The following is a 26,882-nucleotide window of genomic DNA, read 5'->3' as shown; positions in this document are numbered from 1 at the left end:
GAGGCAGGAGCGAACTCCAGGTCGTACATTAGGCAGAGGTTTTGCTGTGCATTCTGTGAATGGCTCCAGGAAGTGGTGGGACAATCAACACCCCTACCAGTGGTGTGCACGAGGCCCCAGTGTTACACCCACACTAAGACCCTCTGTTCTGTTGCATAGATTCTGCGTCTCTTCCTCTGCATCAGCTCCGTGCAGATGTGTCCTGGATCTTCACAGTAGACTCTGACATCTGATAGTGTCTGCCTTCCACTTTATCCCTTTCTTCTTTTCTTCAGGTTGGCTGCTCTAAGTCTTTCACCTTTCCATACAGATGCTAAACTCCCAGAGGTGGGGGGGTGAGGTGGGCAGAGCTGGAGAGAGGGCTCAAGGGTGAAGAGAGGACTCGAGCTTTGTTCTTAGCACCCATGTTGTGTGGTTCCCACTGTGACTCCAGCTCCAGGGGAACAGACACCTGTGGCCTCCGTAAGCACCTGCACACACTTGCGCAAGTGTGTCTCATACACACACATACACATAATTAAAAAATAATAACTCTTTAAGAAAAAGCAAGGAGAGGGGAGAGAACAGGAAGGACTGTTGTCTGGAGCTGACACTGGCTGTGCATATCACTTTGTGTAGGTTGCTGTCTTCATGGGTCTGGTCCCCTTCAGAAGCGTGGACCTTCTCCCCGTTCGTTCGTGCCCTCTATTTCTCCTTGTTTTGGTTTATTCCGGTTGCAGCCTTTCCCCCTGTGCTTCTGTGTTTCCTGTCTTGGGCTGTGTTCTTCCGTCCCAGGGCACTGTTCTGTTCTGTCCTGTCGTCTTTTCTGCTGGCAGTGAGCTCTCTCTGAGTTTGCTCAGATCGCCCTTTGTCCACTCCCGTGTCTGAGGCTCTTTAGTTCAGGGAGCATTGTTTGATCTGATCACTTTAGAGACACATTTGTCTTCTGGCCCCCGTGGCTCCCCTGGAAGGCAGGCAGCATTCTTAGTATTGTTCTGCTGAAAGCCGCACATCGGTTCTCTGTAGCTGCTCTGAATATTCGATCTTCCGGTTTTTGGAAGTTTGAGTGTAATGTGCCTGAATGTGCTTTTCTTGTGTTTAACCTGATTTTTTTTTTTTTTTTTTTTTTTTGGTTTTTTTTTTTTCGAGACAGGGTTTCTCTGTGTAGCTTTGTGCCTTTCCTGGAACTCACTTGGTAGTCCAGGCTGGCCTCGAACTCACAGAGATCCGCCTGGCTCTGCCTCCCGAGTGCTGGGATTAAAGGCGTGCGCCACCACCGCCCGGCTTAACCTGAATTTTTGACTTCGTCGTTTTCTGGCACTCAGCAGATCTGAAACACCTTGGTCATTTGTTTTGAATATTTCTTTCACATTCTGTTCTTACATTCCAGTTACATGTATTTTACTTTTTTTATGGTCTCCCTTGTTCTGTGTGTGTCTGCATGTGTGTCTATGTGAGTGTTCGTTTGCCTCTCTGTGTATCTGTGTGTGTGTGTGTGGTTTCATTTGGCTTATCGTATACTCTGGATATTCTTCTCTCTCCCTCTCTCTCTCCCTCCTCCCCCCACTCTCTGTAACAGCTCTGGCTGTCCTGGAACTTGCTTTGTAGACCAGGCTGGCCTGGAACTCACAGAGCTCCACCAGCCTCTGCCTACTGAGTGCTGGGATTAGAGGTGTGAGCCACCACTGCCCGCCCTGCCCCCTCTCTCTTTGAGACAGGGTCTCACTGTGTAGCTCTGACAGTTTAGGACCTCGATTTTTAGATCAGGCTGGCCTTGAATTCGCTGGGATCCACCTGCCTCTGGCTCCTGAGCACTGGGATTAAAGGTATGAGCTTTTCTCTTTCAAATTCATTAATTTTGTTTGCTGGCTCTGTCTTTTTTTTTTTTTTTTAAGGTTAAAGGTTTATTTTTTTTTTAAATGTCCTGAAAACAACTCCCCCATCATTCTTTGAGAATGATTCTTTTTCCTCTCATATGTGTGTTTGTGGTGTGCCTGTGCACACGAGTGCATGTGTGTGGAGGCCTGAAATTGATGTAGAGAGTCTTCCTGGATCCCTCTGGAGCAGGGTCTCTCATCAAACCCCGAACTCACTTGATACGGCTCATTTTACTAGTTAGCTTGCTCCAGGGACCTAGTCACTTTCCCAGGCTGGGATTACAGGTGAGCCACCGCACTGACCGGGTACCTGTGGGGGTTCTGGGGATCTACGCTTGGTCCTCTTGGACCCAGGCAAGCATTAACTACTGAGCCATCTCCCCAGCCCCCAGGGACCAGTGTTTTGAGAGCCACCTAATGAGTTCTTCAATGTCAAGTATCGTGCTGCCGTTCTAAAATGTCCATTTGACCATGTTTCTAGATTCTAACTACCTTTGGGAAACCACCTTTTTTTTTTTTTTTAAATCCATTTTGTTCATTGTTTTCTGTGTTTTAAAGGATATTATTCAAGCTGGGCAGTGATGACACACGCCTTTAATCCCAGCACTTGGGAGGCAGAGGCGGGGGATCTCTGTGAGTTCGAGGCCAACCTGGTCTACAGAGGGAGTTCCAGAACAGCCAGGGCTACACAGAGAAACAAAAACATAAACAAACAAACAAACAGAATGTCATTCACAGCTCTTTTGACCCCCCTCTCATCGAACTTCTCTGTCTGGGTCATCTTCGCTTCTGTGTTAGTCAGCTTTTGTCCTGTTGCTTTAAATATCCAGGGTTTTCTAACTGCATGCTGGGTAGTGGATGACAACTCACACTTGATTGTCTTGTCTTCCACCAAAGGGTGTGGAGTTCATCCTGAGAGCTGAATCTTGTGTAACCCACCCTGGTTCTCTGGGTGCTGTTGTTTCAGGCTTGGCCGAGGGGGTCTCACTAGCTTTTACCTTCACTCCCGTGGCGTGACCTGCACCCCTTCTCGGATCTCAAATGAATGGGAAGATGTCAGCCACACTTAGTCTATAGTGACTGAGTTAGGACTCCAGTGTCTCCCTGGCTCAGCACAACCTGTGACATTTGGTTGGCTTCTTTGCCTCTTAGACACTCTTTTTCTGATGAACTTTTGGAATCTTGCCTTGTTTAAAATACAATGTAGGAATTGTCTCAGAAACAAAAAAGGTGTTTTTTTATTTGTTTTTTTTTAAATCATTTTTTAAAAATAGCTTTTCCTGTGGTGTTCTTACCTCCTAATACCCTTATCCCAAGATTGGTCTTTTCCTTATGATATCTAATCTCCTAGATGCTTTTTAAGTCAACATGAGTTGCTCATGCCCTTTGTTTGGCCTCTTTTTTCCTCTTGAATTACAGTAACAAATTATTCTTGTAGGTTGGTTTTGTTTTGTGGTGATGGGGACTGAGCACTGGGCCTCACATATGCTAGGTAGTTATATGTAGTCCTAAGTTACATCCCCAGCCTGATAAACTCGGTGTTTTTAGAGCTAGTCTAATCTCAGAGCAGACTTGAGTAGAAAGGACAGGAAGTTCCCTTACCCAACTGTGATCCTCCAGTACACTTGTTAGCGTGGGCAGATATTGACACACAATTACCGTCTACATCCCATGGTTCACTCTGGGATTGCTCTTGGTAGTGTACATTGTATTGGTGTGTGTGTGGGGGTGATGTGTGTGTGGTGTGTGTGTGCATGTGTGTGTGTGTGTGTGCATGCACATGCACGTGGAGGGCAGAGGTCGACATTGGATGCTTTCTTCAGTTGCTCCCCACCCTATTATTATTATTATTTTCTCAAATTCCATCCCTGGGAAGGCAGAGAAAGGAAGATCCCAAGGCTCGCTGGCCAGTGGCTTACCCTATTGAGTCGTTCCCAGGCCAGTGAGAGGTGGTGGTTTTTCTGTTTATGTTTAAGGTTCCTCAGGAACAACATCTGAGGTTGTCCTTGGGCTCCCACATGCACACACAGGCAGGTGTTCTAAATTTAGTACCTTCATATTTCATGACATGTTTGAAAGCTGTCCCAGAAGTCTACCATCTCCCTCAAGTGTCAGTCATGTTGGAAGTCTGGTGAAACAGTCCCTGGACTGTGGTGGGAGATGTAAAATACATTGTGAGGGGCATTCCCGTTATCTCTGGGGGAGGGTTCTGCTTGGTGGAGTCTTAAGATGGTCGGTGCTGTGTTGCATCTGTGACATCCCCGATCTTACTGTGGGGGAGGAGAATCCAAGCATCTCAAGCATTTAACTGAGGATGCCTTTGTAATTAATCGCAGGTTTCGAATTTTTCCTCCGAAGTCAAAGACCTATTGGAGCAGAAGAACAAACTGATCTTAGAAGTGTCGGAACTCCAGAGGCAGCTGCAGCTGGAGACGAAGGTATCTGGCTTTCTTATATTTTCCCATTTCTGTCTCGGCAGATTAAGGAGTTTTAGAACACATTGGGATGTCCAGGTGAGGTGAAAGTCAAAAAAATTTTCCCTCCTAAAAGAAACATTCCTCTCAGCCCTGAGCACATTCCTTTGGATTTGGTGGCTGCTAGCCAAAGAATTTCTTAAAGCAACCAGAGCACACAGAAACTGTTTGCTTTGAGCAAAAGAACTCCTGTTAGAGACGGGCAGACCAATGGGAACCGAGGTGTACTGTGGCTGCATAAAGCATTTAAACTGAAGTAATAGAAACAGCAAAATGAGGTCTAGCTGTGTTTGTGTTCTTCTTTTAGAAGCGTCCAATTCACTAAATCTGCATAGTTCATATTCTTTCTGGAACTTCTGAACCTTAATTACATGATTTGATTAAGTTGTTTAATAATGAAGGAACAGTGCATTAGTGTTCACAAGTGGGCTTCTGAGCTGGGGATGTCGCTCATTTGGTAAAGGGCTTGCTCAGTATACATAAAACCCTGGGTTCTAGCCCCAACCTCATAACCCAGGTATGGTAGTGCACCCCTGCTTTGCCAGCATTTGGGAGGTGAAGGCAAAAGATCAGGAGTTCATGGTCATCCTTGGCTACCACAGCCAGTTTGCTGTTAGCCTGGGCTATGTGAGACCCTCTTATAGACGGACAGACAGATGGATACATAGAGGGTGGGGGGTGGTGTTTCAGTATTGATAGACAGCAGAGTATTTTAAAATCACGCTTCTTCCTGTTAGAACCATCAGAACATTAAGGAGGAGAGAGAGAGGATGAGAAAGGACTTAGAAGAGCTACGAGGCCGGCACCAGAGCCAGGTGGAGGAGACGGCCGCCCTGCAGCGACGGCTGGGCGAAACCGAAGACGAGCTGCGGAAGAACTTGGAAGAGTGAGTGCCTGCCCAGAGCCCCTGCCCGGAGCCCTGCCCGGAGCCCCTGCCCTCCCTGACTTCTGCAGTCACATGCTGCTGGAACCTCCTGTCCTTTTCACACCTCCTAGCCCTCCAAGTGTTTATCAAGGCCACTCACCTTTCTGTCCCGCTTACAAAATCATGCAGTTAGAGTTATAAGCAGGGAGGTTAATAATTATTAAAAACCCTTTGCATACCTTAAGTGTGCCTTATATAGCTTTAGCCCCAACAGGGGATATTTTGGCAGGTGAGAAGCAGGCGGCCCTGAGGGAAGATATCTAATGACTAAGGTTTCTGCTGGGATTCTGGAGCCTGATTGTCTAATGACTAAGGTTTCCAGAAGCCTGGGTCTAGCCTCCAAAGTGCATTAGCCTGTGGGGTTCACAGGCTCCCAGACTGAGCACTTTCTCCTCAATGGATTGGTCTCTGTGATGTATACTCACACTTCTGCTCAGCCCGTAGAGAGGAAAAGTAACTCTAAGACCCCATCTGCCGCCTTATCCTGTGAAACTTGGAGGCAAAGGAATCTAAAATCAAGGTCTGGTTTCCTTTCTAGAAACAGCTTTGCAAACACACCCAGAGATGTATTTTTCTAATCCCCTAGGTGCTTCTCAGTTTAATCAAACTGACAATCAAGATTGATCACAGACATTAACTTGACGGTGCTCCTGTTTTATAGTCCTGACTGACGGGTTCTCCTTGGTTTTTAGGCATTTCCTCATATTCTATGTCCAAGTTCTAGTACTTCATGGCCTCTTTCTGATAGAAAACATCCCTTCAAATCTGTCCCATTTGGTTGATTTGAGTTCTCATCTAACATCTTGGCCAAATTAGACCATAGTCCTGAGGAGGCTTCTTGGGGCTGCAGATGACCATGTGACAGCCCGAAAGTGGGGACTGGGGATCTCAGGGGCCTCGCTGATGGACCTCCCCCGTCCCCCCATTAGGCTGTTCCAGGTAAAGATGGAGCGCGAACAGCACCAGACAGAGATCCGAGACCTGCAGGACCAACTGTCGGAAATGCACGACGAACTGGACAGTACCAAGCGGTCCGAGGACAGGGAGAAGGGAGCCTTGATCGAGGTAAGGGGCTGGGCGCCAGGTGTCACCCCACCCGCTTGGGAGGATGGAGCTCCGGGAGCTGGGTGCGACAAGCCGCTTTCTGTTGTATGCGTTCATTCCACTGGTTTCTGCATTTAGATTCTCGGAGTCCATCATTGTCTTAGGAAAACTTTCGACCATTATGAACAATAAGTATAGGAAGTAAGTATGTTAGGGACTGGGGAGATGGGGAGATGGCTCAGTCGATAAAGTGTTGGCTGGGCAAACATGAGCAACTGAGGTTAATCCCCAGAACCCATGTTAAAAAAAAAAAAAAGCTGGACTCATAATCCTAGTGTGGGAGAGGTCGAGATGGACAGGTCTCAGGAGTGCGCTGGGCAGCCAGCCTAGCCTACGTAATCCTAGTGTGGGAGAGGTCGAGATGGACAGGTCTCGGGGTGTGCTGGGCAGCCAGCGTGGCCTATTCAGTGAGCCCCTAGCCCAGAGACCCTGTGTCACAAAACAAGGTAGATGGTATCTGAGGAGCGACATCGGAGATGACGTCTGGTCTATACTCCTGCCTCACCCCCAACACTTACACATGCTCACGTGTATTCTCTCTCACACATATAAACACACACTCTTTCATGCTCACAGATGCTCTCACACACATGTTCACACTCATACACTCACACTCACATATAAATACACACTTACACACTCACACATGCTTTCATAGACATACACATGTTCACACTCAAACACACTCATAGGTAGAGAATAGCTTATTAGCACTCATCAATTCTCAACACAGATCAAGGGGTTGTCAATGTTTTGTCATATTTCTGCATTACTTTTTCTGTTCATCTATTCATCTTTTTGTGTGGCTGAACTATTTTGAATTAAATTACAGATAAGATTAAACTTTTTTTTTTTTTTAATTTAGTGAACTTTCTGACGAAATTACTGTACCCTTGTAGTAACTAACACGTTTATGGTTTCTATAATATAAATACAATGAGTCTGAATACTTAACCCTTATTATCTCTGAGTCTATTTACAATTGATGTAGTGAGTTCAAGGCCAGCCTGGGATGGATGAACCCCTTCCTAAAACAGAGTTTTTCCAAAGGATAAATTCCCAGCAAAAAAATGATGTCAGTGGAGAATTTAGGCTTTCAGAGGCACTGCACCTTGAAGCCCAGAGGACAGAAGAGGTTCCTGAAGTCTGTGCTGCCATGCCCTGGTTGTGAAGTCCCTGCTGTGATGCCCTGGGTTGTGTGGTCCCTGCTGTGATGTCCTGGGTTGTGTGGTCCCTGCTGATGTGCCCTGGGTTGTGTGGTCCCTGCTGCCATGCCCTGGGTCGTGTTGTCCCTGCTGCCATGCCCTGGGTCGTGTGGTCCCTGCCGTGATGCCCTGGGTTGTGTGGTCCCTGCTGATGTGCCCTGGGTTGTGTGGTCCCTGCTGATGTGCCCTGGGTTGTGTGGTCCCTGCTGTGATGTCCTGGGTTGTGTGGTCCCTGCTGATGTGCCCTGGGTTGTGTGGTCCCTGCTGATGTGCCCTGGGTTGTGTGGTCCCCCTGCCGCGATGCCCTGGACTGTATCCATCCTCTCTTCTCTCCATCCACTCCACCTTGCTCTAGTTTTGCATATTTTCCTTCGACACAGTCAAGTGTCACCTGGCATCTTTCCTTCCTCCCCCATTTCATGTGCAGCGCAGTTCTGAGTGACAGAGCAAAAGAATACTTTCCACAATTAAAGTTATTTTGAAAAGTTACCACATTTTTGTAAAATGAAGCAATTCTAAGATGACCTGCCTGCTATTTTATTTTATTTTTATTTTATTTTATTTGAGATAGGGTCTCATGTAGCTCAGACTGGACTCAAACTTGCTATGGAGCTGAGGATGACTTTGTGCTTCTGACCCTTCTGTCTCCACCTCCCGAGTGGGGGGATTGCCGGTGGGTCCTGCCACTCCCGGTTTAAGCTGTGCAGAGGATTAAGCCCGGGGCTTCCTGCGTGCTAGACAAGCACTCTATCAGCCGAGCCACACCCCCAGCCCACATCTTTAACTCCTTAAGCACAGCCTGTTGACTGTTTATTCTTAACTTGGTTCAGTGATAGATCTGTAGCTTGGTTTGTACTGGTGGGAGATGAGGACATGGACTCAGGCCGCAGCTGGAATGGGAACAGAGCACATCTCCTCTCAATCATCCTGCAGTTGGGGTCCTAGCTGCTTGTCACTCTCCTGACATGACTCGTGTCATCGCAGAAGGAGGTGGGTGGAGAGGCACTGGTAGCAATTACGCCTATTACGTTTTGCCTGCCCCGGGAACTCCCTTCCCGCTTTCCTTTGACTTTCCAGCAACTTTTTACAGTTCCACCTACAGTTTCCACAGCACTAATAAAGAAGATCCCATCTCCTAGTCACTTTCAACTCATTCTTTGTATCTTAATAAGAAGTAGCCTGGAGAAATCTGATAGCAGATTAGAATTGGCCAAGTTTTCCATGACTGTTGCCTGAGAACAGACTCTAAAACACAATGGACATTGAATCTACGAGCTTTTGAATGTTGGAAAACTGTTGACGCCTGGATCTCGGTGAGCTTGTGGATCAGTTCAGATTTATCATGAAACCTCTCTCTTCTTACCAAGGCGCTGGAGACTGAAGCCAAGGCCCCGTGTACGCTAGGCACACGCTGTGGCACTGGCTTCATCCCAGCCCAGAAATCCATCACTTTTTGTTAAAGAGCATCAGACCTCTACATGGAATCTATAAGATAACATTGGGGGATGGGGAGCTGGATATACTGGTGCACGCTTCAAATGCCAGCACTTAGGAGTTGGATCTTTGTGAGTTAGAGGGTAGCCTGGTCTACATAGTGAGTTCTAGAGTAGCCAGAGTTACATACTAAGACTCTGTTAAAAAAAAATAGTTTGAAGGAAAGCATAGTAGAGAATTTTGTTTTTTCTTAGCCTAAGCACTGGACAATAGGAAAGAGCTGTTATTTGTTGAACTCCTGGGTCTGTGAACCTTTTTTTTTTTTTTAAGTCAGGGTCTCTCTTTTGTAATTCAGGCTGGATTCGAACACTCTAACTCACTATGTGGCCAAGAGTGGCCTTGAACACCTGATCCTCCTGCCTCTACCTCCTACATGCTGGCATTGTAGATATGTACTCTGCCTGTCTTTTTTTTTTTTTTTTTAAAATGTGAGGCTGAGGATAGAACCCAGGGTCTCATGCATTCAAGTAAGAACTCTACCAAATGAACTACATCCCCAGGACCCGAGAACTACGTATTTTTTAATTAAAAAAATTGTGTGTGTGTGTGTGTTGTAACATGTGGGTTCTAGAGGGAAACTTCCGTTGTTGTTTCTCAAATGTCAGCCCTACCTTGATATCTGAGATGAACCTAGAACTTGCCAAGCAGATTAGCAAGGTGTCTGGCCAGGGATCCCCAGGAATACTTGTCTCTGTCTCCCCAGAGCTGGGACCGAATGCACCTGCCACCAGGCCTGACTTTCACTTTTTAAGTATTTGTGTTCTGGGAACTGAGCTAGGGTCTTGGTGGTAGCAAGGCAGATGTTTTACTCATTGAGCCGGCTCCCCATACCCAGATGTGTGATCTTGGAGGTGTGTCAGCATCTCAGAACGCCCGACTTTCTCATTTATGAACGGATCTCGGTCTCTTTGAATCGTCACTTGCTTGGATCTTTAGAAACAGCATTATTCTCATGCAATAAGTGCCACACATGATGAACATTTCTAGCTCTTCCCTCACCTGCTCCCCATCGACAGCAATGCTTTTTTGTTTTGTTTTATTTAGAATGTTTTATTGCATTTATTTGTTTCTTTTGTGGGTGTGGGTGTGGGGTGCCCTTGCCACTGCATACTGTGTGGAGGTCAGCGGACAACTTGTGGGAGTCAGTTCTCTGCTTCCACCACATGGATCCTGAGGACCAGACTTGGGAGCTGGGGCCTTCCCCTGCTGAGCCTGCTCCCGGGCCCCACACTAGGCGTCGATTGGCTGTTTCCTTGTCACATGGGGCCTATCCGGACTACATGAAGGTTTGGGAATCAGTGACTCTAAGTAGCCAGACTTCCCCTCGTTTCCTTTGATTGTAGTTTCTAGAGAGGTGCATTTCTCTCTACTGTAGATTTGCTTATGTTTTGAAGTTTTCCTACTTTCCTTTCTCTTCATTTGATATAATTAAGCCTTCATATTGAAGTGACGTTTTTGGAAACCCTATGTGCCCGTTGGTCTCCCTCCTGGAAACTACTGTGTGATATGGCAAGGTGTAATCTGATTGGATTCGTGCGGCATGGCCCACTTAAGCGACAGCCCCAGCCAGAGATAACACCCTGCCAGTGTAGAATGGACTGCAAAATCCTCGGTCCTTGAGCCGCCGTGGCGGCAGCACAAACACAAGTATATCCTGCAGGAGATAGGGGAGGGGGAGGAATGGCCCTATCTAAAGACAACTGGAAACTGTGGGAAAATAAAAGCAGGAAGGGGCCGCTCTGGAGTCCCTGGCAGGAGACGCCCGTCAAGTCCCAGAGAGGTCGCCAATGGCAACAGTGATTGGTGAGCTCTGCTCTTCTTCAAAGAGAGATGAGCAGGGACACTCAGGTGGTCCCTTTACTGACTGTTAGGACAAGCATTCTTAGATCTCAGGGATGGGTCCCCAGGCTTCCTTGGAGCTCATCGGTGCCTGCTGGTGGCATTCTGGCAGGGCTGGAGTTTGGCCTGTGCCATGACCTCTCACCTGTTTGCCTGATCTGCTCATCCTGGAGGAAAGGAAAGACATCCCTCGTCAGTTGTTTTTAAATGAAACTCATTACTTAGTATGCTAACCTAAAAAAATAATTTAGGGTTGCTGATATGGCTCCGTGGGTCAAGGCACTTGCTGGGTAGCCTGCTTGCCTGAGGTCATGGAATGGATATAAAGATAGAAGGAAAGTAAAGAATGCAAAATTGGAATCTTAGGGATATTTTAGCTTTTGGAAGGGAGAGAAGCCAGACATGATCCTCCGTAGAGAAAGTGGCTGCCGGGAAGGTCTGTGATTTCCAGGGAGAGGAGACTCTTAAGGAGATGGGGAGACTCCAGGAGGAGTCAAGGAAACGGTACTGGGGAGGACCAGGGATAGGGGGATGAGGGGGTGCGGTGGCTAATTTTAACTGTCAATGAGCCAAACTTAGAATGACCTGGGAAAGATCTCAACTGAGGAACTGTCTAGATCAGGTTGTCCTGTGGGCACACTTGTGGGGGATTACCTTGATTTTCAAATTGAGGTGGGAGGGCCCACCATGGATTGGGGAGCACCGTTTCATGGGCTGGGCCCTGAATTTTATGATAATGAGGAAAGCTGACCGAGAAAGCAAGCAAGCAAGCAGGCAGCATGCAGTGGCATTCATCTCTCTCTGCTGTCCACTAAAGATGTGATGTGACTAGCTACTTTGATTTCCTGCCTTGCCTACCCCTCATTGATGGGCTGTGACTGGGAATTGGAAGTCAATCAACCCTTCCCTCTTGCTTTGGGCAGGGTGTTTTATCACAGCACCAGACATGGAACTGGGAGAGGAGGACGCTGTATGCTCTTGTCTTGTTAGGGGAGTCACAGAAGCCACACAGCAAGTGACTAAGGAGAGGTGTGAGCCGGTGAGCTGAGATCATGTGCTGTGGATATCATTCTGTATAAATAAAACACTGATTGGCCAGTGGCTAGGCAGGAAGTATAGGCGGGACAAGGAGAGAGGAGAATTCTGGGAAGTGGAAGGGTGAATGGGAGAGACACTGCCAGCTGCCGCCATGACAAGCAGCATGTGAAGATGCCGGTAAGCCATGAGCCACGTGGCAAGGTATAGATTTATAGAAATGGATTAATTTAAGATATAAGAACAGTTAGCAAGAAGCCTGCCACGGCCATACAGTTTGTAAGCAATATAAGTCTCTGTGTTTACTTGGTTGGGTCTGAGTGGCTGTGGGACTGGCGGGTGACAGATTTGTCCTGACTGTGGGCCAGGGAGGAAAACTCTAGTTACAATCATGCTTTGAAGAAGTTTGGTGGGAAAGGTTACAGGTAGCCAAGATCCCAGGAAATGGGAAGGAATGAGGTCTGAAAATGTAGGGCGGCTGGCAGGACTTCAGTGGAGTACTTCAGGGTAGGGAGAAAGCCTGGTGCAGAGTGAGTATCTGAGGTGTGGGAAGTCCTGGTTATCAAGGCATCCAGGACAAAAGAAGGCCGAGCCTTTGGCAGGACGCCGTTGGGCTTAGAGAATGTGGTTTGAAATGGAAGCTTGGGCCTCAATTTTGTGACTTTTAGTGAGCTCTTGACAGTGAAGGAGAGGAAAATGTGAATGCCATGCCCTCCTAGGGCAAGAAAGATCAGCAAAAAGTTGTCCTGAGCAGCATCGGATGGGGTTGACCCATGTGCAGCATCCTCGAGGCTTGAGGCATCGAGGCAGCTCAGCTTCAGAGCAACAGCAGCACATAAGGGCTGTAGCAGGGACACTAGGTCATGGCACAGATGTGAAATGAGTCGCGAAAACAGGTCAGGCTGGGGTTGCTCATTGGGTAGACTGCTTGCCTAACATGTCCGAGGCCTTAGGTTCGAGCCCCAGAACCACATCCACCAGTTGGTGGGGGTGCATGACTGTGACCCAGCACTTGGAAGGTGGAGGCAGGAGGGCTAGAAGGTGAGGATCATCCTCAGCTTCATAGCAAGTTTGGGGCCAGCCTAGGCTACATGAGAACCTGACAAACAAAAAAACAAACAAGAAACGACTTTCTCCCAAAGCCATGACAGTGAACCCAGTCACATTAAATCTCAAACTAAGTTAGGAAGCCCCAAAGGAATGATGGCCTCTGAGAAGTGCAATTTGTTTCCAAAGGTGTGTGGTATGGGAAGAAGAGAGTGGGCAGGACAGGTTAGGTGGCGGTAAACCTGCTGGTCAATCTTGAGGGGCCATGCTGGGCCACGGGCAAAGATGTCTGTTCCTCACCTCTGTGGTTATGTCTCCCCTCTAGGAGCTCCTGCAGGCCAAACGCGACCTTCAGGATCTGCTCATTGCCAAAGAGGAGCAGGAAGATCTCTTGAGAAAGAGGGAGCGTGAACTGACCGCCTTGAAGGGCGCCTTGAAGGAGGAGGTTTCCAGTCATGACCAGGAGATGGACAAGCTGAAGGAACAGTATGATGCTGAGCTGCAGGCCCTCAGGGAGAGCGTGGAGGAGGCAACCAAGGTGAGCTCACCATCCATAGAGGGTGTCAAGATGTGACCCGATGAGATGCCATGCTGACTCTCCCATGCCAACTCCCCTTGGCTTCATCTCTGATGATGGTGATGAGCTTGTTGACAAGGGGTGACTTGATGGTCTACCTTCTGTACTTGAGTCTGTCAGCTTGAACATCAGTAAAGACTAAATGCTTTTTGCAAGAGGTGCAGTTTTAAAGCCCCGAGTGTACTCAGCTCCTGCAGGCTTTGTGGAGTAAAAAGCTGTACCCCCCTGGGGGTATCCTCAAGCCTCAGTTTCTAAGGTACCGTGTGACTTTTCTCATGCTCAGAATTGCAGATAGGACCTACATTTCTGGAAGCCTTTATCCCCTCCCAGCTGCTTCCTTTGGGCTTTGTTCAGTCTTCCATTAGATAATTCATGTTCTTTTCTCAGCAGAGCTGAAAAAGGGCTAATTGGCCAAATCGCCCCAACTCTTCCAAGATACATTTTCCTCTTAATTGAATTCTTGGCTCTTACAAATAGATTGTAAATTATGTGGCAGTCTCTGGGTGCCGGCTGCACGTTGGCTGTTGAAGGGAAAAATGCTTTGAAACACCACGCCATCTTTAGGGAAGGGGGATTACAGAGTGGACATTTTTCAGTGTCTGAAACAAAGGGTGGAAATGCTGGGGAGAGAATTCTTCATACTGTTCAGTCTGCTGTGATGACAGAGGCGGCTCCCCACCCCCACCCCGCTAAGCCCCATGGTGGTTCACTGATTTTCAATGATGTCATGATAATTGCTAATGACAAGAAGTGAAAGATAGGTTTGTTTGTTGTTCCAACAGGGAACTCTGGGAAACTGGTTGTTTGGGGTGGGGGGCGGTTATTATAACTGTGAGATACTTAAAAGGCATCTTGTTGGTCTGCCCTCCCACCCCCACCCCACCCCACCTTTTAGATTTGAGTTAACTGAGGGGCACAAGTAGAACTGACTTGGTCGTCCCCTGAGTTGAGGGGAAATATCTTTTTTTGTGTGTGTGTGTGTGTCTTTGTATGTGGCCAATAGCCCAGTGTCCTTGCTGTTTTCTCAACAGATCCACACAGACTCAGGTGATGTGTCTCTGAACACAGTTTCTTTATCACTCTTACAGCTAGAGTCAAAGCACAGGTTTAATGTGGAGTGTGCTGGGAGACTCATGTAGGGGTAACTAGGCAGCAATTTGGGCTTAAGTTTGTGGCTGTGTGATTAGAAGATGAATCAAACTTGAACCATGTGTGGAATGGAAACTATTCAAGCTTCTAGGTCTCCTGGCACAGATGTGTGGATGGGGGAGGGAAACATGGCAGGTGGAAGGCTCTATCTTGGTTATATGGAGTTGAGGGTCACCGGCAGGGACCAGGGCTATTGCATTGTGACTTTCCTGCTCACAGATTTTTTTTTTTTTTTGCACAAATTCACAAATAACTAGTGAGTGGGGATATGTCTCAGCGATGTAGAGCACGTGTTGCTCTTGTAGAGGATCTGAGTGTGATTCCAAGCACCTCCATGTGGCTTACAATCATCCATAACTCTATTTCCAGGGAGTCCAGTGACCCCTTCATGACCTCCACAGGCACCAGGCATGTCTTTGGTGCATACACATAAAGAAACAACACTCATACACATAAAATAATCAATCTTTAGAAAAGATAACTAGATGGGCTCATGTCAGCCTGTGAAATAAAGAAAGGGTAAATTAGTTGAGACCTGTCATCTCTACCAGAGAATGTAGGAAGCCGACCCAAAGGAGCATTCCTCCACACCTTATGTGGGTTAGCCTGAGCTCTTTGCCCCAGACCATATTCTATATCACCACCAGTATCTTTGCCCAAACAATAATTTCCAACTGGTCTTTGCTTAAATATTTGCCTGGCACTCCCCTCATCCCAGACTCAAGTTCACATTGTTTACATGGTGGGCGACAAGTCCCTTCTCAGGAATCTCTCCTGTTAACATCACTTCCTTGCACATGAGGAATGACTGCCTGCCACTTCCCCGCCCTGCCCAGTATCCTCTCACCTGTGAGCTGCCTTTGCTGCCTCTGTATCCATGTCCCCATCCCCTCTCCTACCCCTAGACACACACCTAAGAGTGAGTCACACCTTTGGGTTTCTACTGAACCCTGGGCTCCCATCATGCCCTGCTGTAATGCACGCTTTTGCCTCCTTCTCCTTTAGGATGGTTTCTTTTTTTCCTTTTTTATTAAAAAAATTTTCTATTCACTTTACATACCAAGCACAGATCCCCCTTCCCTCTTCCCACCCCCCATCCTTCCCCCCAACCCTTACCTCCCATCCCCACATTTCCCAAGTCAAGGTCTCCCATGGGGAGTCAGCAGAGCCTGGCACACCCAGCTGATGAGGCAGGTCCAAGACCATCCCCCCTGCACCAAGGCCGTGCAAGGTGTCACACCCTAGGCACTGGGCCCAAAAAGCCCACCCATGCACTAGGGACGGATCCTAATCCCCCTGCCTGGGGGCCCCCCAAACAGTTCAAGCTAAAGAACTATCTCCCATATCCAGAGGGCCTAGTCCAGTCCTATGGGGGCTCCACAGTTACTAGTCCACAGTTCATGGGTTTCCACTAGTGTGGCTGGTCGTTAAAGGCTAGGCTCACAACCAAAAATATAAGTTGGTTTCTTAAGCACAAAGGCTGTTTGTATCTCGACCTTTTCTTTCTGTTGAGATGAGGAGCAGCAGAGTCAAGTGTTTCTGGAGCCAAACAGGAAGCGATGATGAGTGGAGCTGAGTGCTGGCCGCGATGGTGACAGGAGAGGCCGGTGGGGAATGTGGCAAGCTGGAGGGTGTGCCCTCTGCTCTAGTGGCCAGCTGTGTCTCTGACCCAGCCAAAGTAGCTAGTGAAGGAAGGCTGGGTCCATGTTGTTAGAGCTCCCAGCTTTTTATCTTATTCTTATTTTTTGAGAATTTTGTATCTGAGCGCACGATATGGACATAATTTCCACTCCTCTCTCTCCCTTCCAACTTGTCCTGTGTTCCCCTGACCATCCCCTCTTGAATCCATGACCTCCTCTTCTATAATTATTATTGTTACATGTATGCACATACACACAACATACCGAGTCCAGTTAGTGTCGCCCTATGTACATGTGTTTAGCGCTGAGCACTTGGGACTGGGAAATCTATTAGGAGGCTGTTTCTGGAGAAAACCGATCCTCCTCACCTAGTAGCTATTTACTGTAGCTTTTCACCCAGGAACAGGCCCTTGTGAGACTTTCCCCTTCCACAATGGCACACTGACTGGTACAGTCTTGTGCAGGTGACCTTATTGCTGAAGGTCATGGGTGACGCTTTCTTATATCATGTCGAGAAGACACTACCTACAGCAGTCATCTCTCACAATCTTTCTGTCCCCCACTCCCAATATGTTCCATGAGCCTTAGGAGTCGAGGCGTTGTTACAGATGTCCCCATTGGAGCTGGGACACAGTCACTTATTCTCTGCCTTTTGACTAGTTACGGGCCCCTGGTGTAGCCTCCACCTGCTGCAAAAGGAAACTTCTTTCTTGAGCCGTGAGAGCTGCGCTCATCCATGGGTAGGAACATTGGTATTTTTAATACTGCTGGAGGCTGGATTAATTTAGGAAAGGGCAACAGCAGGTTCTCCTATTTCAACTTTTAAGGATGAGTTGGATGTCTGCATATTGATGTCAGATCTCTAGACTTTTAAGTGTTGTTTAAAAACAACAGCAACAACCAGCCAGGTGACAGTGGTGCACGCCTTTAATCCCAGCACTCAGCAGGCAGAGCCAGGTGGATCTCTGTGGGTTCGAGGCCAGCCTGGGCTACAGAGTGAGATCCAGGACAGGCACCAAAAACTACACAGAGAAACTGTGTCTCAAAAAAAACCAAAAAAAAAAAAAAAAAAAAAAAAAAAAACCAAAAACAAAACAACAACACCTCCAACTCCACCTCAAATAACAAAAGACGTACAGTCCAAGCATAACCCATCTGCAGGTTCTAGTCCCTGAGCTCCGCACAGTGCCCGAAAGTCACAACTGTGGTATCTTCAGAGTCGGAGATGGCAGAGGACGAACTCCCTCCCAACTTGGGTCATGTCCTTGCTGCTGGGTTCCCTGGGGTTTCCCCAGTGGCAGTGAAGGAGATCTTGGTGAGGGTTCCATCACTGTGTGAATTCCTCTGCGATTTCTGAAAGAGGATTAGGAGTTTGTTTGCATTTCTTAGTAATTTTGCTTCTAAAGTGTCTGCTGAACAAATGTGACCCAATTCTTTTTTATCAAAATGTAGGCCATCTATTTGTGTGTGAAGAGGGGGTTGATGCCTGCTTGACAAGAGTGGAGGCCAGAGGACCACTTCTGGGAAATCGTTCTCTCCTTCCTGCATGTCTAGGATGGAACTTAGGTCCTCAGGCTTGGCAGCAAATGCCCTTACCCACTGAACCATCTTGCCTGACTGCCCCAGCCCTCCTGTTATAAATGTATAATAACATTAATAACAGATAATATCATTCTGTTAGATTATTTAGAACATGCTTTACAGAGAAGATTTGTAAGGATATTCTATTAAGTGTTTGGATATGAGGGGATTAAAGATAACCTTTTAATCTGGTAAAGCATATCTCTCAAATTTGTTCACTAGTGTTCAGCCTTTTGTGGGCCCCAAGGGAAGCCCTCATCTTGGACGGTGACTAAAAGCTGACATTTCTGTAAGAAGTGGACTGCATGACAGAGTTCATTTCCTTGGAAGGTCTTAGGAGAGAGCGCAACCTTCTCCCATCAGTTTTTCTAACTTTTGCCACTGCCTCAAGCCAAAAACCTCTGAAAGGCTGTTTTATACTGCCAAGTACCAGGCACTCTATCCGGCCTGAGCCCAGGCACAGAATGTCTTAAATTACTGGAACACTTGGTGAAAACTGGCAAATTACATTAAGAACCTTTCACTGATATTCCAAACAGATCCTTGGTAATCTATTTTTTTTTTTCATAGACACAAACGGCCATGTGGCTCAGCAGACAGGAATTCACCAATGCCTTGGTTGTGTGGGGCTTCCTGGCTCAGCAGAGTGAGCTGGACCTCCCCTGCAGAACTGTGGAGTGTCCCTGGTCCTGATGGAGAGGGGTCTGCCGAGGTGGTTAGCAAGGGCTTTCTTTCAGTCTTCTACAGAATGACCCAGGTCTTCGCCTCCTGATTTCCCTACAGTTTTCTCTGATAGTTCCTTTATAGTTTTTCCATCTTTAAAAAAAGGAGATGCCTCTTTCTATTTGACTTGGTGTGATGGAGGTTGTCAGGGGGATGTGAGCCCGGCCATCACGGGATTACAATGAGGACTGTCCCCTGGTGATGGTGTTGGCTTCTCGCTCTCATCTCTAACCCTTCCCTTCTCTATTGAGAATGCAGAAGGGGAACAGCATCTTAAGTTTTCTTGGAGCATAGGGTCAGCTCAAACCCAGCTCCTCCAGAGACTCTCTGGGGCTGGAGAGGCAGCTCAGTATGTAAAGGGCTTGTTGTGTGCAGGAGTGAGGGCCTGCTGGCTGTCAGAACCCTGTAAAAAAGTTGGGCATGGTAGTGCGCGCTTGGAATCCCAGTGCTGGTGGGATAGACATAGACGGATCCCTGGGCTTCCGGGCCAGGAAGGATACCTACTTGGTGAGTTCAAGACGCGTGAGAGACCCTCTCTCAAAAGACAAAGAAGTTAGCTCCCGGGGAATGACACCTGAGCTTGACATCTGGCTTCCGTGTTACATAGATGTGCGCTGCTATGTACTTCAGCACGCGTGCACATGTGCACACATGCGTGGGTGCGCACACACATACAGACACACAGACACAGACACAGACACAGACACACAGACACACACACACACACACACACACACACACACACACACACACTTCCTGTGTTGCCTCCTGGTCTTCACAGTATGCAAAGAGCTGGCACTGTTGGAGATTTAATTCTTGGTTTTATCTTTCCTGACATCTTAGGGAACGCTCTTGTTTTCCACTTACTGTCCCCACAGGTTAAATACTGTGGGCTGGAGGGATGGACCCACTAAGGGAAAGGTCAGCCCCTGACTATCCCAAAGTGGCATTGGCTGTTTGGGGATTCCATTTATGTAGAAAGATTATTCCTTATGAGAACAAATCTTGTCTGCTAGCATTATCATGTTAGTAGTTCATCTTGACTAACTCAGCATCTAAGCGCTTCAGGTATTTTGAGGATGGTAAAGAGACATTTTTATGTTTGGGTCAGGGAACATGATTTCTTTGGTCATTAGACTCTTTCTGAATGCTTAACACTTAGCAGGGAGGCGAGTGAATGGACAAGGGGGAGGAAGGACTGAGTTGAGTGAGCGTGCCCTTGGCATCCCCGTTATTTTTAGTTATGCTATTTTTAAATAGGGAACTTGATCTTTATATGGACATATTTTTTAAGATTTATTTATTATTTTGTCTATGAATGTTTTGCCTACATGTATGTATGTGTACCATGTGCCTGTCTATGTGCCCATAGAGGTCAGAAGAGGGCATCAGATTCCCTGGAACTGGAGTTCTGGATGGTTATGAGATGTTAGGAATCTAACCTGGGTCCTCTGCGAGACTGACCAATGCTCGTAACCTCTGAGCCACTTCTCCAGCCCCTATTTGTATTGTTTTTTTTTTTTTTTTTTTTGGTTTTTTGAGACAGGGTTTCTCTGTGTAGCTTTGCGCCTTTCCTGGAACTCGCTTTGGAGACCAGGCTGGCCTCGAACTCACAGAGATCCGCCTGGCTCTGCCTCCCGAGTGCTGGGATTAAAGGCGTGCGCCACCACCGCCCGGCTTGTATTGTTTTTAAATACAAGATGGACATATGGATTTACTGAACAAGGGCAGACAATGGTGCTTGGTTCTGTGATGGCTGCAAAGACTCTATTCTACTGGGAGATTGGAGTTGAGAGGGTAACACTCAGGCCAATCTAGGAAAGAGTCAACATCCGGGTAAGGTGGAGAAAAAGTGCTATAGAAGATGGTGTGAGACCCAGAGCTTGTGCTGGGAAAGGGGGAAGGTTGCCGTTGAGAAGACTTCACGACGGGACAACGTCCAAGCTGTGTTCTGTGGAATGGAGTGACAGACACCAGGCCATGGAGGCTGAGAACATACTGGTGCTGAACAGAACATCAACAATGTGTGTGGAAAGGGAGGTGCGTGTCTGGACTGGGCCTGGGAGAAGTGGCGGAGGCTACAGGTTAAGAGTGAGGCTACAGGTTAAGGTTAAGAGCTGGATGGTGGTGGTGGTGGTGTTGGCGCATGCCTTTAATCCCAGCACTCGGGAGGCAGAGCCAGGCGGATCTCTGTGAGTTTGAGGCCAGTCTGGTCTACAGAGTGAGTTCCAGGAGAGGCACCAAAACCACACAGAGAAACCCTGTCTCAAAAAAATCCAAAAAAAAAAAAAAAAAAAAAAAAAAAAAAAGAGTGACTTAAGAGGTAGGGACCATTCTAATGCAAGAACTGGGTTTGGATCCCAGTTCAGTGGAACCAACCATCAAAAGCACACAGCATGTCTGAAATCACCAGAACTGTTTAAATGAGGTCTCCATCTTCACAATATTAAGAAATGGTTCAGATAGTCGTGGCGGTGTTAGCGCTGGTATTAATTACTTACACTCTGTACTTACGTTCGTTACTTTTGTGTACTTAAGAGAATGACTTAGGCGAGGAAAGAATTCTGGTGGTTTGGCCCACGGGCCCCACGTGCTTGGGTAGAACATTGCGCCTGCGGAATGGATGAGTGACCGGGGGAACTTCTTCACGTCCTGGCAGACGGGAAGAGGAGGAGACGGGGGGGAGTCAGATATGGGGTACCTCCAAGGACCGGCTCTCAGTGACTGACTTCCTCTGGCTAGGCAACCCCTACCGTTTCGGGATCTCCCCAAATAGTGCTAGCAGCTGATGGCCTGGGCTTTACCAAACAAGCCTGCAGGGGAGATCTATTCTAACCACAGCAGAAGTGTCATCGTGCTTCTGTGCCCTGGTTTCTCCCACTGCAGCTTGGGGAGGAAAGGGTTTACTTGGCTTTTGTGTCCTGGTCACAGTCTACTATTGGGGGAAGGCAGGAACTCAGGGTAGGAACCTGGAGAAATGAACTGCTGCGGAGGCCCTGGAGGAACCCTGCTTGCTCTCCTGGCTCTGCTCAGCTAGCTTCTTATATAATCCAGGACCACCAGCCCGGAGTGGCATCATCACAGTGGGCGGGGCTCTCCCACATCAATCAACAACCTAAAAAGTGGCCCACAGACTTGCGTACAGGCCAGTCTGACAGAGGCGTTGTCTCGATTGAGGTCCCTTCTTCCCAGGTGACCCCAGCTTGTGTCAAGCTGACAGAAAATGCATCAGTACACTCTGCTTCTTTTAAAGAAAAGTACCAAAGAGTTTATGGATGAATTAGTAGGTTGTCTGGGATGTACTTATTTAAAAAAAAGTATTTAAACTATCTTTTATTTACTTATTTATTTTTGTTGAATGTGCTTTAATTCATTCAGGGGATAAATGAGTGGCATGTGGGTAAACAGTCAGCCTTGTGTTAGAAAGGACTGAAGCTGGGTAATGGGTCTGTAAGAGATACTTGGGGGAGTCTCTCTACTTATGTAGTGTTTGAAGTTTTCTGTAATAAAAAGCTGTGTGCTGAGGCTGGAGGAGGGGGAGAGCTTTCCGACAGTCAAGTGCTTGCCTTGTAAGTATGTGGATCTTAGTTAATCTCCACAACAGAAAAGCGTGGTAGCGTGTGCTTACACTCCCACTGCTGGGGAGGAGGAGACAGGGGGCTCCCTGGGCTTCAGAGTACTTTAGGGCCCTTTTCCATATTGCTTCTAGATGTTTCCTTTCTCTCTTTCCTACCGGCCTCTGAGCAGCTTCCTCAAAGCGGCGGGTCAGCCAAGGGTCACGTGGGAAATCCCGTGCTAATCTTGGGATCAGTGGACTGGCCTCCCTTCAGATATGACTACAGTTTAGTGTAAAAATTTCACTGCTTCCTGCTCCAAGAGAGCCCGGTTAGCCAGGGGGAGCCATGAGAACTAATTTCCTTAACTCCAAAAAGTTTCAATTTATGTTGAATGACAGTTTTGGAGCGGGGATGCTGTGGAGTTTCTAAACAAGTGCCCGGAAAAGAGAAATATCTCTTTACAGACGCAAGAGTGCCTAGAGCAGCTGTTCTCAACCTGTGGGCTGTGACCCCTCTGGGAGTTGAATGACCCTTTCACAGGAGTCACATAATCAGTTATCCTGCATATCAGATACTTACATTATGATTTATAACAGCAACAAAATTACAGCTATGAAGTAACAACAAAATAATTTTATGGTTGGGGGTCACCACAGCATGAGGAACTGTACTAAAGGGTCACAGCATTAGGAAGGTTGAGAACCACTGGCCTAGAGAGACACAGGAGCAGCCCTTAGCAGAAGTAGGAGGGTAAGATTCTTGTTCAAAAGCATCTTTGGTAAACTGAGCGTGGTGGTGCATGTCTTCAGTCCCTGCACTTGAGAGACATAGGCACTTTGAGTTCTAGGCCAGCCTGGTCTACATAGTGAGTTGCAGAACAGTCAGTACTACATAATGAGACTGTCTCGACAAATATTCTCTAGTGTTCTCACTTTCTTTTTCTCTGAATCTTTGAATACTTGTACTGGCTTTCTGCCTCTTGTATTGATTAAAAGGTACATAAATAAGGCACCTATATGGATTTCAAAGGCCTTGTTCTGGGCCTTTGATCCTGGGTAATCATTGTATCCTAAAGTTCATGCCCATCACAAGGAATCTCCTGAATCTGCTCATTGACATGTCTCAGTACATGGTCCCTGTGAGTCACTCTGGTATGTTGACTGAGATGCCCAGGTCATGGGCTGTGGATTGTAGAAGATAGTGTAAGGAAGTCCCAGATGTGGGTATTGTGTGTGTGTGTGTGTGTGTGTGTGTGTGTGTGTGTGTGTGTGTGTGTGTGTGATTGCCAGTGTGGGATCATATGAAAGTCAGAGGACAAACCAAGTATCTTCCTCAATCACTTCAACACATTTTTTCTTTTGAGGCATCCCTTACTGAACCCAGAGGCCACCATTTTCTCTAGGCTTGTTGGCCAGTGAGTCCCCAGGAGCCTCCTGTTCCTGCCTCCCTAGTGCCAAGGTTACAGGTATAGATGGCCATGTCCAGCCTCTGTGTGGGTGCTGGGAGGTCAGACCCAGGTCCTCATGCTTGTTCAGCAAGCCCTGCCCCCGCTGAGCCGTCTTTGGCCCCATGTCCTCTTCTGAGGATTCATCTGTCATCAAACATCAGGGTGTGTTTCATGTGTCGGCATGGTGCTGGTTCTCAAGGCTAAGGCAGCAAGCCATGGTCTGGAGCTTGAGGATTTTCTGTGGCCTTGTGGGAAGGAGAACGTGCAGATAAAAATGACCTCAACATTATAGGTGCTGCTGCTGCTGCGGTCTTAGCTGGGTAGGAGATTAAGACAGGAGGATTGTTCTTGACAGCAAAGTTCCAGAAGCAGAGGAGTCCATTCTGTAATTTGGTACCTAATGTGCCTCACTGGATACATCTCAGAAAGTAGAAGTAAACAGGAGTTGTCCTCTCTGTGAGTCTGCGTTGTGTGCTCAACTCCTTCAGTGAAACAGAGCCATGGGAAACATTGCCACAAAGTTTAAATCATCTCAGCATATGATGGAGAAAATATATTGGCCAGGGAAATGAGTTAAAATATATTTTATTATGTAAAAAAATAAATTGAGGCCCTGGGAATGTAGATTGGTTGGTGGAGTGTTTGCCTAGCATGCATAAAATCCTGGGGTTAAATCTCCAGTCCTACATTAACCCAGAGCATGCCTATAATCCCAGTACTTAGGAGGTGGAGGCAGAGGATTGTGAATTCAAGGTCATCCTTGGCTTTGTAGTAGGTTGAGGCCAGATTAGGCTAAATGAGACTTTGTGGCCAAGAAAAAAAGAACAAAAATTCAAAACTCAGTAGTTTCCTCTCCCAGTTAAGATTGTATGAGGTGGGCCTTCATAGAATGAAGTATTTCTGAGGATGTCTAGGAAGACAGATAAAGGGGTGTCCTCCAGGTCTATTGTTGAGACTTTGGGGTTTCACTGCTGCTGCTGTGTGGGGATGATGTTGGCCTGGGTGTCACAGGGCAGGAGGAAGAGCTGATGAAGTGTTTCATCAAGAGGACCTGTCCGGATGGAGGTGGGTCATTTGATCCCTTCTAGTGTCTGTATTGAGGCATCATGAATGTGGCTCAGGTCAGCTAGTATTTGACAGCAGCTCCAGTGGGGTCCTGGGGACAGGGCTCTCAGGACACACAGCCTTCTGCTGACCCAGAAAATCATGACAAATTCCTATGCAGTGTGAAGAGAAAGCGTGGAGACTTAATTAGATAGGGAAGGAGGTCAAAATCTGGAGCTGGCCTCAGAAGAACCACAGAGCAGGCTGGTCTCAAAACACATGGTGTGTCCCTCACCTTACCCTTACACTTGCTGGGTGGGGAGGTGAGTGTTTGCCTACTTCTCCTTTTGATGGGAGGGCTGAGGTGGTCAGGACTGAACAACACTGCTGGTTTGATGTTAAAAAGTTCATGTCAATTTCTAACCCCGTATCTGTTCAATTAATAATCTGTAGATGTAACCAACAGTCTTATTAAATAAGAAACACAGAGCCGATTCAGAGAAGAAAGCCAAGAGGTCAGAGCTAAGAGCCTCACCCTTCCTGATTCAGGGATCCTCTTCAGCCAAGAGAGCTCTCCGAAAGGGGACCTACTTCCTGTGTGTATGTCTTTATATACTCTAGCTGTTCTGCCTTCTCATTGGTTGTAAACCCAAACATGTGACTGCCTCATCACTGCCTGTATGTACCGCCCTCCAGGTCCTTAAAGGCATGCGCCACCGCCGCCACACACTTGCTATGGCTCTAATAGCTCTGACCCCCAGACAACTTTATTTATTAACATACAATTAAAATCACATTTCAGTGCAAGTAAAATACCACCACAATAATCCACTTATAATCATTAATTTCTTCCAGACACTGTGCTGGGTTGTAGGGATAAAGTAAACTAAAGCAATGAGACAATCACTGATTATAAAATCATACACGCAAATATGTAATTTCATTATAGTAAATGCCTTGCAGTTGATGGAGGAAAGGGAGGAAAATGTCCAGAGGAAAAATGATGGGCATCTAAAGGGCAGGACAGAAGTTAAATGGATGAAAATCAGAAATTACAGAATGGTCCCACAAAAGAAGTAGGTAGCATGTGCAAAGGCCAGCTTGAGGAGGGATGCGGACTGTTAGGATGTTCAGTGAAGTCATTGAGGCTGGGATCGGGGCAGTGGCAAGTCTGGGGTGAGATGGAGTGGGGTCATCCAGGTCCTAGCGTGCATCTTACTGACTCCTTCCTTATAGTTAGTGGGAAACATTAAAGATGGGAAGGAGGAGAGAGAGAACACTGAGCTGAGTGGGGAGATGGGGGAAAAAAGAGAATGAGGAGGAAAGGGGAGATGAGAAGAGAGGGAGAGAGAAAGGAGAGAAGAGGTAGAAGGAGGAGGAAGAGAGAGAAAAGGAAAGGGAGACAGAGACTGATAGGTAGATACGGAGAGACAGAGAAGCCGAGACTCTTAGATGGATTTGGGTATATTTTTTTGGAGCAGCAGAGTCTGCTCTATCTTTCCAAGTGGCAGTGTTGAGACATGGCTGTTCATGCTGACACCTCACACAGAGGCCTGCATGAGTCTCTCCAGCTCTGTTTTTAGTAGGATTATTATCCATTTCCTCTCCAAACAGAATCAGGGAGGGTTCCATTCTGCTAGGGAGGCTTTGCGCTCTTTTTTTAATGGTCATGCTGGCTTTGTAAAATGTGGGTGCGTGAGAGTTTGTAGGGTTCAAGCATGAAGGGAAAGCTTCAGTATGTAGGCGATGGAGGCTTATGGAGGTGAGCTGTTGTTTACTTAGCGTCTGTTAAGTCTGTAGTAGTGGATCTGTGAGGAAGTCCTGATCCTCCAGCTTCCATCTCTGGAGCAGCTGGGATTACAGGTCTGTGTAATCTACCGCTCCATTTGAGGTGCTGCTGGGGGACTGAACCCAGGGCTTCTGGTATAGCTAGGCTGACCTTCTACCTACCAAACTACATCCCCAGTAGATCTATATTTAAATCCTTCCAATATTTCAAAGTCTTCCCAAGTGGGATGGGCATTCTGAGATCTCTGGATTATCACAAATACTGCCTGGAGTCCAGGAGCGTGAGTGAGGAAGAAGCCACGGCCACTCATGGGAGTTGTCATGTATTTCCAGGTATGGGAATGGTCAAACCACAGGAACTGGGCAGCCCGGTGAGAGGGCGGGTTTAAACAACTGA

General features: G+C 47.3%; 1 protein-coding gene across 3 annotated transcripts in view; it reads left to right on the top strand.

Annotated features, from left to right (window-relative positions):
- The window catches only part of Cgnl1 (cingulin like 1), a 154,189-nt gene that overhangs the window by 48,485 nt on the left and 78,822 nt on the right, over window positions 1-26,882 (top strand). For all 3 annotated transcript variants that reach the window (XM_052713808.1, XM_052713789.1, XM_052713798.1), the window contains 4 exons: window positions 4,193-4,294; window positions 5,068-5,216; window positions 6,185-6,320; window positions 13,305-13,517. In XM_052713808.1, coding sequence (XP_052569768.1) covers window positions 4,193-4,294; window positions 5,068-5,216; window positions 6,185-6,320; window positions 13,305-13,517 — 600 coding nt within the window. The remainder of the gene's footprint in view (window positions 1-4,192; window positions 4,295-5,067; window positions 5,217-6,184; window positions 6,321-13,304; window positions 13,518-26,882) is intronic.

The sequence above is a fragment of the Peromyscus californicus genome, unplaced genomic scaffold (genome assembly GCF_007827085.1).
Source record: "Peromyscus californicus insignis strain IS unplaced genomic scaffold, ASM782708v3 Scaffold_11__1_contigs__length_118956290, whole genome shotgun sequence".
In the NCBI taxonomy this organism is placed as follows: Eukaryota; Metazoa; Chordata; class Mammalia; order Rodentia; family Cricetidae; genus Peromyscus; species Peromyscus californicus.
Note: the sequence above shows the minus strand (reverse complement) of the source record. Positions and strands in the feature narration are given on the sequence as shown.